Source organism: Elephas maximus, chromosome Y (assembly GCF_024166365.1).
Source record: "Elephas maximus indicus isolate mEleMax1 chromosome Y, mEleMax1 primary haplotype, whole genome shotgun sequence".
Taxonomy (NCBI): Eukaryota; Metazoa; Chordata; class Mammalia; order Proboscidea; family Elephantidae; genus Elephas; species Elephas maximus.
In genome coordinates, this window is record NC_064847.1 from 6,650,222 (window position 1) to 6,661,317 (window position 11,096).

At 47.8% G+C, this 11,096-nt stretch overlaps 1 protein-coding gene across 1 annotated transcript; it reads right to left on the minus strand.

Moving 5' to 3' along the window:
* Nucleotides 1–6,309: 6,309 nt before the first annotated feature.
* On the minus strand, nucleotides 6,310–10,896 carry LOC126069849 (40S ribosomal protein S4-like). The gene is made up of 4 exons (XM_049873485.1): nucleotides 10,535–10,896; nucleotides 9,851–9,928; nucleotides 7,403–7,583; nucleotides 6,310–6,599 (listed from the first exon to the last, which is right to left on the minus strand). The coding sequence occupies exons 1-4, from the start codon at nucleotides 10,670–10,672 to the stop codon at nucleotides 6,310–6,312; spliced, it is 687 nt and encodes a 228-aa protein (XP_049729442.1). The 5' UTR covers nucleotides 10,673–10,896.
* Between the last annotated feature and the right edge of the window lie 200 nt (nucleotides 10,897–11,096).

Consider the following 11,096-nt stretch of genomic DNA (forward strand, 5'->3'; position numbering starts at 1 on the left):
CCCAGTGGATTTTAAGTAGGGTGGTCCATGTATATAATTTATTTATTTTTTTCTTCTTGTTGATCTCTACTTTGATGGCATTGTCATCAAAGAAGGTACTTTGTATTATCTCAATAATTTGGATTTTCGTGAGGACTGCTTTGGTTCGTAAGCTGTCTATTCTGGAGAATGTTCTACATGTGTTGGAAGAGAACAGATACTTTGCTGCTGTTGGGTATAGTAGTCTACGTCTTTGAGGTTAAGTTGCTTTTTTTTTTTGTGGCCTTTAGATCTTCATTATCTTTGCTGAGTTTCTTTCTAGATGTTGTTTTTACTGAGACTGATGTGTTGAAGTCTCCTACTATGATTGTGAAACTGTCAATTTTTCTTTTCAGTGCTGTTAGAGCCTGTTTTATGCATTTTGGAGCTCTGTCATTGGGTGCAGGTATTTATTATGGTTATGTTCTCATGGTGGGTTGTCTCTTTGATCATTATAGAATGCTGTTCTTTGTCTTTTACAGTGCATTTCGTTTTAAAGCATATTTTATCCGAGACTGGCACTGGTACTTGTGCTGTTTTTAGGTTGCTGTCTGCTTAATGTATATTTTGTCCATCCTTTGATTTTAATATATTTGTCTTTGTTTCTAAAGAGTGTCTCCTGTAGACAGCACACTGCTGGATCTTTTTTTTTTTTAATCCATTTTGTCACTGTGTCTCTTCATGCATTCATCCATTTACATTCGGTCCAATTATTAATAGGTTTGACTTTATTGCTGTCATTTTGGAGTACTTTTTTGGGGGGGGAAGGTGCTGGTATTTTCTTTGTTCTTCCTCTTCAGTGCTGAATTCCTGTTTTCTGTGGGTTTTTTTTTTTTTATGTATCTTTCGTTGTTATAGATTTTCTGTTTACTGAGACTTTACGTTTTTCTCCATTTTGATGAGGTTTGTAAACTTTTTTTGTGGTTATCTTGAAACTTACCCCTATCTTCTCTAGTTTAAAGCAGTCTTTTATTCCTTTATATAGCCTGGACTTCCTCTCCATTTGAAACTTCTATACCTATGTGCACCACTTATTTCTTTTATTGTTCTGATACTGTTGTTATTTACAGACTGGTATCACTGGATCCCTGTTTTAATTCTTTCAGTTTTTTACATCTTCAGAGTTCGTTACTTAGGTTGGTACCTGCCTGATGCTCTCCTGTGCCCTAAATTCAAGCTCGCCTGCTATTGTTGATACTCGTAAACAAAAGGACCCCCTTTAATGATTCTTACACGTTGGCTAGTTTTTACATATTTGTTCCATGAAATTCTGTTTATCTGGAAACGTCCTAATTTCACCATCGTACCTGAGCTAGAGTTTTGAAAAATCTATTACTCTTGGTTGACAATTTTTTTCTTTCAACATTTTATGTATGTCATGTGTTCTTGCCTGCATGCTCTCTATCAGAGTATCATCTTATTGTCTCCCCTCTGCATGTGAGTTTTTTTCTCAAGCTGCTCTCGTGATTCTATTTGATTTTAGCGAGTGTGATTATGATACTCGTCAGGGTATTTCTTTTAGGGTCTATCCTGTATGGTGTTTGCTGAGCTTCTTGCTCAGCTTTTCATCTTTGATGATATGTGAGTAAATCTTCAAAGCAGTATCGGTTTTTAAAAAAGTACAGCTAGCGGGTACTCTGAATCCCGTGTGCTCTCCTAGATGCTAAATTTAAGAAATCTAATTTTCCTGAATGACCAGGAGGGAGAACTCTGAAATCCCAGGCTCTAGGTCTAAAACGCCTCTTTTAATACTTGCCGTTCAGTCGATTCTGACTTGGGGTACCCCACGTGTACCGAGTAGAACTGCAATTCATAGGGTTTTCACAGCTGTGACTTTTCAAACGCAGATTGCTATCACCTTTCTTCCTAAGTGCCTCTGGGTGGGTTTGAATCGCCAACCTGTCAGCTGGTATACCAGTGCTTAACCGTCTGCAACGCCCAGCGACTCCTAAAAGGGCTCCACACCAAGAGATTACTGAGATCCCTCTTATGATCACTGCCCTGTTCAGAGCAGAATCTGGCCCTCTCTACCTCTGCCCCTCCAGCTTCATGATGCAGTCTTTTGCCCACTGAATGCATTCCATCACCCAGCCATCCTGCACATCTCTAGGGTGTGATGTCTTCTTAATCCTACTCTGGTTAAGTCTAAAAAGCCTACAGTCGAAGCTAATCCAGCATTCTTTCTACCATCAGCTCATTGGCTCTGAAATATGCCAGGCTAGATGGGACCAGGGAGCCCTGCTGGTGCACTGGTTAAGAGCTCAGCTGCTAACAGAAAGTCAGCAGTTCGAAACCACGAACCACTCCTTGGAAATCCTATGGGACAGTTCTACTCTGTCCTGTAGGGTCACTGTATGAGTCAGAATAAACTCGAGGTCCATGGGTTTTTGGTTCAGACCGGCTCATATACCCCTGATGGCACATGGAGGAAGCACTTGGCTGCTAACCGAACAGTCAGTGGTTCAAATTTAGCAGCGGAGAAAAGACATGGTGATCTGCTCCCATAAAGATCACTGCCTGTGGGGCAGTTCTACTCTGTCCTACAAAGTCACCAGTCAGAATCAACACACCAACGACAACGAAAGGCACAGGCGTCCATGGATGACACAGTTATGCCCCAAATACTAGCCCAAAGGCTGGCAGTTAAAACCCACCCATAAGCACTGCCAAAACAACGCCTAGGGATTTGATTCCAAAAGTCACATCGTTGAAAACCCTATGGGGTGGTTCACTGTGCACACATGAGTCACTGCGAGTCAGAATCCACTCACTGCAATTTACAACAAACAAGCCCAACCAGACTCTGCTGCCTCGTGCTCCGCTGGGATGTCTGTTCACACACTGATCATTTGTGCCACTCTCCGGTCTTTCAATAAGCCATCATCACAATGTACTCTCTCAGCTGAGCTGAGAACAATGCTAACAGAGTCATATTAGCTAATAGGTGTTGCTGAGGGTCAGGAGAAGGGAGACAGCAATCAATCATGGAAACAAAACCCTTGTTCGGTCTTGCCCTGTTGGGGTAGGCCTGAAGAGTCACCTCTGCGCAAGAGTGAACTGCCTCTTGCTCACTCTGCAAGTGTGGGTAATCCTGCACCCTCTGCAAATCCTCTCAGCAGCCAACCATTTCCGAAATAATACCCTCTCTTTGTTTCTCCAACGCAGCACCAACCTTGAAGCCTTGGGCAAAGGGTCATTTGCTTTTTAACTGCCTAAGTCACTATCATTCACTATACATGAAACCCCCTGTGGAAAAGGTACCGCCCCCTCTCTGAAGTTGCCTCCCTCCATCCTGTGAGAAGGCCTGCTCTGGAACCACAAGCCCACGTCCCACAACACATCTTGGTCCTTGAAACATCCATGGATGTTTGGCTGTGAAACAGAGAAGACACTCAGGAACTACCCCTCAAATCACTGAAACACTGTTACCCTCCCAGGTACTGACAATAGTCCTGGATCTAACCTGTGGGGGGAACCGATGGAGCTGGGCTGCAATGCTTTGAAGGCCAAGCCCAAGGCAGGCAAAACTTTTAACCGTGTACCTTTATTTTGAAGTTTAGAAATCTGGCTCCTGCACAAGCCAACCTCATGCCTCATACTAACCTCTTATGACTTTACTTCCCCACTAAACCCTACCAGCTCAGAATTGAGACCTCAACAGCTCAAAATTGAGATCTTGGATTAGGAAAGCACCAACTTGCCAGGGACCTACTGCTGCATTAAGTGCAAGGCTGGCTTTCCCACTGGGGGGAATCTGCCAGGTAGCTAAACCTCCTACTGCGTGGGTAACCTCGACATCTACAGAAAACCAAGTCTTCTTTGGGTTGGCCCTCGTTTTTAGAATGTGATCCCCTGTCCCTCCCTTTCTCCATCTCCTCTCCCTCTGCACACACGCCCAGTGACTCTAGAACCCTCTTGGTCACCAACTACATCCACTACCAAAGGCACAGCAACCAGTTAACAGATCGGTCCCAGCTCAATCCTGAGTTCTTAGAACACAGCAGCTCAGTCTCTGCATTTGGGGGCGAGGTTCCAGACCAGGGATTAGGGCTTGGATTAGGTCCCACAGCTGGGCAGGATTCAGGTCATGAACGATCAAAGGTATAACGGATGAAAAGAAAACTACGTGAGCCGGAGGAGAACCCCAAATTCACCTGCTTATAAAGTGTCTGGGACAAATGGAGAGGAGTGGGGGCAGAGCACCCTGGTCTAGGCATAAGCTAGGCACGCTTAAGAGAAAGTCCTAGACAGTTGAGAAGCTTCCAGAACCTGCTCCATTTCTCACCAATCACAGGAATAGCAAATTTAGAGAAAAAGAGACCTTGCCCTTGCTCTCCAGTATCATCCTGCTAACAGAAAGCCTCAACTCTTCTGGCTGTCAGCTCAGAAATCCTGACAGCGATCATGGGTGACTTGTGATCATGTCACCACCGGGATCCAACACGCCTGCCACAATCCACAAGGCCTGTGGCTTTTTATCCACCTCAGTCACTATCCCCGCCAACCCCCTGCCACTGCCCAAGTTCAGGTCCCCAACCTCTCTGTCCCATCCCGCTGCCTATGGCCTCTTCAATGGGTCACTCAGTCACCCTTTCTTCCTGTCCCCTTAATATGATCCAAATTCGCACCACCACAATGATCCTCCTAACACATAAATCCAGCAGGGTAACATCTAAAGCCTTTCCTAATGCCTGTGGAACTTAAGAGAGACAGATAAGTGAGTGAGGATATCAAAAAGTGTCAAACCAGGAACAGGGCTAGGCAACCAAGCCCTGACCAGCATCCCTTCATTACCACTCTTGAACACCTGGCCAATGGGGAACATGTCCCAAATACCACCCACTCTAGTCACCCCCCCCCCTTTTTTTTCCTGGAGAGGGGAGAAATGCCACCTTTCCTACATTGAATCTTCCACTGTTTACGAGCGGTCATCCACAAACCATTTAGTTACATGCTCTTTGTAATTCCCTTGCATTTATTCAGCGTTTCGCAGTTTTCAGCACACAGAAGTTGCACTGCCCAGACCCCACTGTTCATAAACCCTATGCAATACGGAATCTCCGTCTCTACGTACGCCCCCGTCACCGATCACAAACTATCCAATGTCAACGAGGATTCTGTATGAAAAGTCTCCCTGCTACGCCCCTGCCCCCCTTAAGGCCTCCAAATTCTCCATGCGCTATAGTCCCTGTGCCCTTTAACCCCTGGCTCAAGCCAAGCTGGGTGGGTTAACGCAGTCACAGGGAATGCTCCCCAGCCCTCTGCCCAAAGTAACAGCCCATGAACCTTGAAACAAGGTCAACCAACAACTCCCCAAATCTCTCAGCTATGGCACAGGCTTCAGTCTCAAATTCACGGTGGCCATTTGGCCCTTCTGCTGCTACAGTATTCTGCCAGTAATAACAAACTTTTAAACAGTGGTTGGCCGACGAGCAGGGCCAGTGGGTAAACACAACATTCCGTGTCTCTCGTTCTCCACATCTCTCCTTGAGAAATTCACAGGGACTACCGATCTGCTATGTCTCCGAAAACAGGATCCATTGGCCTGGACAACTGAAGACTGCACAGGATTCAAGGGCCTACCTCTGGAGCCACACACAAATTCAGAGTGGATCTTGTGTCAAGTGCTGCTGCTCCCCTCTACCCCAACAACCACACACCAAACAATCAAGTGATTATCCAGCTGCAAAAATATTGTAAACTCCCATAGGGATACCAGTATTTCCCTCCCCACGCCCAGAAAAAGGGGGTACAGGGGGACTTTGAGCAAGGCAGACAAGTAAAATAAACAAATTCTCACTGAATATATTAAAATTCGCCCACAGATCTTATTTAGATGGCATCTGGTCAGCAAAGGTGATGGGGGTATGCATGAAATAAAAAGGGGTATGTTACCCCAAGACCTTAAGTTCAGGGAAAAGAGGCATGATGACTCAGGGGTGATCCTGGTTCCCCTACAGGTGTTTTCTACATGGGAGGGAGGGAGGGAGGAAAGGAGCTTCCTATGTGAAATAAAACTCCCTTTCCCTTTCCTCAAGAGGCACCAACTCAGGTGTTAAGTTTACCTGATCCTTTAAAAACCCAGCAGTAAAGAATATTATCACCAGTTACAGAAAAAACAAAGGCTCAGGAAAGGCTACATAGATTTGCTAAGGTTCCATGGTCAATAATCAGGCCCTCATGATTCCAAGACTACAGACCTTTGCCACAGAGAAATATCCTGTCCCTTGGAGAACAAGTTACTGAACTAGCACTCTGGCCCTAAAGAGCCCTATGTAAAAATTCACTATCTTACACCAGTTTTGGAGACCACGCCCCTGGATCAACCAACCTGACCAACAAGGGGAACAAGGAAATCTGACCCTGGAGCACAGAGACAGTAAGTAGCCTTAGAATCTGGCCTGAACTCCCTCTGGCAACCTTAATCATAGACTCCAGTCTGGAAAATGACCAAGTCCACTTAATTTGACACACAGGACTTACTTTTGCCTCTTCAGCTGTGATACGGTGAACGGCAAAACGACCCTTGGTGTCATAGACCAGGCGGAAATGCTCACTTGTCTTCTCAATGCTGATGACATCTGTTCACCAACAGGTATAATGGGTATGATTAGTGTAAAGACCCTTCTGCCTAAGCAGCAGGGCTCAGTGTGACAAGCTGAATGCAAGAAGGGTTTTACTAGCTGGGAGTCCCCAGTACTGGAGCTTCTGAAAGAAAACAGCCGAACTCTGCACCTGACCCAGTAAATGTTGCAAGGGGAAGTGGCTGTTATTCATGGTCGCTCCACCACTTCTCATATTCGTGTACAACGGCCGTTTGAGACCATGCTCTGGGTTAACACACTTCCAGAGCCTGAGGAGGAAGCGGAGGGAGCACACAGGCACCAAGAAACCAAAAGAAGGGGCAACGTGAGCGTTACATATAGTGCTTGCATATAACAAGGTGGCAAGGCTCGTCAGGCTTCACACAGTGCCCTGGCTTCTTTACTCCCTCTCTACCCAGAGTCCTGACTCTAGTTTGGGGTTTTGAGAAGAACAGAGCCGGACCTGTAAATACGTAAAGAACGCCCTTCTGGCTGACTGGCTGGATTCTGGATGGTCCTACTACTGAAACTGTCAACACGTAAGGAAAGGGTGGACGAAACAGTCAGAATTCCTCAGTATCCTTCTCCACCTCCCACCTCAGCCCATTCTTCCCAGAGGGGCGTGAACTTTCTCTTCCTCCTCCACCAGCCACCATCCCCACCCCAAGCCAAAGCTGATTAAGTCAACACCACACAAACCAGGGGGAGAAAACACAGCTATAATCCTGATCGCGTAACCCCGCCTGCCTTATTTTCCCTCAACCTGTCTCTTCTCCAACATAAAGAGCCCCTCTCCTTACCCATGAATCCAGCTGGGTATGTGATGTCAGTTCGAATCTTGCCGTCGATTCTGATGAAGCGCTGCATACATATTTTCTTTACCTCATCTCCAGTCAACGCATACTTGAGTCTATTCCTGAGGAAGATTATGAGGGGGAGACACTCCCTCAGCTTGTGGGGACCTGTCGATGGACGAGGCGCCTGCAAAAGAAAACAGGGGCAGCCAGCTCCTTGATCACTGGAGATCCACCCCTTCCCCCAGATTCGGCAGGAGACGAGACACGGTTCAGCTTGAACTTAACTTGTTGGGCAGAAGAGGAATACAAGAGGGCAATTAACCAATCAATATGGAGGGGTCTGTTTTGTTTGGAGGGTCCAGAGCCCTCAGCCATGTCAATACTAGGCTTTGTGCCACCCACACATCCCCCCCGCCCCCCGGCCTCCCATCCTCAGGGTCCTGGCAGAAGCCAGCCTCACTGCCCACCTCTCCGTTTTATCATGCCTCAAGCACCGCGGCCGCCTCCCCAGCCCTTTCAAGGTTTCCTTGAACGTACCACCGCATCCCACGCATCTCGGTCATGGCATGCTACACCCACAGCCCTCAATAAAATATTCCGGTACTCCCTCGTCACTCTGGTCTTCAAAGTTTCCGCACAGGTCCCACCAGCATCCACACAACGTTGCTGGACCACCCCAACCCTCTTCCTGTCTCAACTGCTTGCCACAGGGTATGGCCACTTCGTGCTGCAACTAATCCCACACTCTCCCAACCTCTGTGCTATACTGTCCTTTCACAACTGCCTTCCACTCTGTATGAAAACCCTCAGCTACTCAAGGCCTGGGCGTGTACTCCTGCGAACTTTCAAATCTCAGGCATGGGTGCCGGAGACAGGCGTTTCACTCGTGAGAAACAAACAAAGAAAAAAAGAGTTGTTGTCAAGTCAACCCCGACTCAAGGCGCCCCCATGCGCGTTACAACTGTGCTCCACAGGGTTATCAATGAGTGATCTTTTTGAGGCGGATCGCCAGGCTTTTCTTCCTAGTCTGTCTTAGTCTGGAAGCTCCGCTAAAACATACTCAGCACCATAGTCACACAGAAGCCTCCACTGACAGACTGGATGGTGCCTGCATGAGGTGCACTGGCCGGGAATCGAACCCCAGTCTTCCACAGGGAAGGTGAGAATTGTATCACTGAGGCACCACTGCCTCATCGCACAGCCTTTACTAGAAGTTCAGTCAGTAACCCGGGCCGAGCACAAACAGCAGCATTTCAACTGTTAAGTACGCATAGTTAATTATTTATGGTAGCCTGTACTGTTACTGGAAACCCTGGTGGCCTGATGATTGAGTGCTACCTATGGCTGCTAACCAGACGGTCAGCAGCTCAAACCCACCAGGCGCTCCCTGGAAACTCTACGGGGCAGTTCTACTCGGCCCCACAGGGTCTGTACGAGTCGGAATCGACTCGACAGCAGTGGGTTTGGGTTTTTTTTGGTACCGTTACTAAAACTCTTTTTCTTAAGAGGTGGAACCTCCCTTTGGCTCTGGACCTGCCAGAAGACAGGTACCAAATCCACTGGAAAAGGAGGGACCTCAGAGGGCAACGGAGAGCACCAGACAGCCTTCTGAGCATCCACCAGGCTTGCTTTTATCACCAGAACCCCACGACAAGGCATGCTCGCCTTCTTTTGTGGGTCTTTTTAGGACTGCAGCTCTTCGAGTGCAAACATTAAGAATCTAAGTGGGAGAGTCATTCAAGATGGGCTGCGTAACACGACTTGCAAGTAATATCTTCCCCCATCCTAGCAGCTGGACAGATCCTTTTGGAAATGACTCCCTAAACACCTGCAGTGGCTCACTCTGTTCCTTCCTTGGGATCCTCGTTCAAAAGTTGACTTCTGAAGAGAGGTCTTTGCATTGCACCCTCTTTAAAGCTGCAATCATCCAATTCCCACTCCTGATTCCGCTCCCACTGCTCAAACGTTTCCCCCAATAGCTTTTACCATTTCTGGACCTACTATAAGCTTCCCTCTCCTCCCAGCAGAAATGTAAGATTCGACAAGAGAGGGATCCCTCTGGGTTTTCAGGAACCATTCTGTATTGTGACACATCCCCGAGGGCCTAAGGCAGTACCTGTCACATGGCAGGCTCCCAATAAGTAGCTACAAAACGAAATAACACTGTGTGTGGTTCTCAGCGAAATTATGCCTCAGACAGCAGTGCTGAGTGCAGAGTACACTTGAGAACCACACCCACCGTTTCCGGACAGGACATCAGAACTTAAGGGGCCTGTTGAAAGAAAGTTTTTACAAGTTCTGAGTTCAGGCGTTGGAAACGAAAAGGCCCAAAAGAACGCAGTAAACACCGCCCAAGGGAAACAGCAACCGTAGGAGGTAGCTAGCGGGCATTTATGACCAGTGGCTTAAGAAAAAATACTGGAACAGCAGCAACGAAAAAATCATACTCACGAAAACACCCGTTAGCTTGTCGAGCATCCAATGCTTAGGCGCTGTAACCCGCTTCAAGTGTTTCTTGGGGCCCCGAGCCTGGAAAACACACCAACTCTTCGACACAAATTCTACTCCGCTGAGATTAAAACGCATTCTAAGCGACAACCGGTAAGAGCGGCTAATGGGTAATACCCACCTGATTTCGGGGAAAAGAATCGTTCAACCAACTTCTCTCCCCGTTCTGAGAAAGTACTACCTCCTGCCAGGCCCAGCACAACGGAGCCTCCGGCGAACTCACAAACCTTTAGAAACCTCGTGGGACCCCTGAGCGTCCGCCGAGACAGCGTCCTCACTGCCCTCCTAGCAAATCTAAGGCCTCGAGAGCGTCGAAATCAACTAATCCCAGTACCAGGCGGTACTGGGAAGCGTGGACAAGGACAGAGTCAAGTCTCAAGCACCACCGGCCCAGGCGCTAAGCGCCAACCGCAAGCTTGAGAGAAACAAAGCGCGCCAGCTCCCAGCCCGGAGCCACTTCTTTCCGACCTCGGCTCCTGGTCCGGATCGGGCTTCTTGGAGTTGCACAAGAAGCATTCCCTCCCCCTGGCATGGACGCCCGAAAACAGAAAGAGCGGAAAAGGTGGAGCACCGCTTCTTCGGAGGATAGAGACAGATAACCCGGGAGCCGGAAAGCAAGCGTCTTACCATGGCGAAACGCTGCGAAGGAGAGGAAGCTCTCCCCTTCCGGTGCAACGTGCTCTGGGGTCCTGAGCCGCAGAACCCGAAGAGCGAGAAGTTGAGTTCCGCACTTTGCCCAGCGCCGCCGGGTCCCTTCCGACTCATAGGCAGTGAAAAGTCCCTTGGTCTTGCTCTCTGGCGGCTGAAAAGCACCGAACTGAAATTACTCTTATATCGGCTTTCGCATACTAATTCACCTGTGGCACTTAAAACGGCGCGTGGCTTTTGGTCCTTCCTCCTGTCTCTTGAGCTCGGTGACCTAGTTCGGGCCCCGAAATATTTAATAAAGGTCAAAAAGGAGCAGGATATGACCTTTATTACTGAATCGACTGAACGAAATAATCTATATGATCCGCTGTAACTCTGACATGTTGTGATTGCGAAATGACGGCTTAGTTTAAAACTAAATGATTCGTTTGTCCGGAATTAGGTGGTGGTGACGGTGGCGTAACCTTGAGAACACAACTGAAAACCACGGAAAGGAACGCTGTAAGAGGGTGAGTTTTATGGTATGTGAATTGTAGCTCAA

Coding starts and splice junctions, on each gene's coding strand:
- LOC126069849 (XM_049873485.1), bottom strand. CDS start 10,672: ATGAGTCGGAAGGGACCCGGCGGCGCTGGGCAAAGTGCGGAACTCAAC. Junction 9,929..10,534: donor CTTCGCAGCGTTTCGCCATG/GTAAGACGCTTG, acceptor TGTGTTTTCCAG/GCTCGGGGCCCCAAGAAACA. Junction 6,600..7,402: donor ATACCCAGCTGGATTCATGG/GTAAGGAGAGGG, acceptor GTTGGTGAACAG/ATGTCATCAGCATTGAGAAG.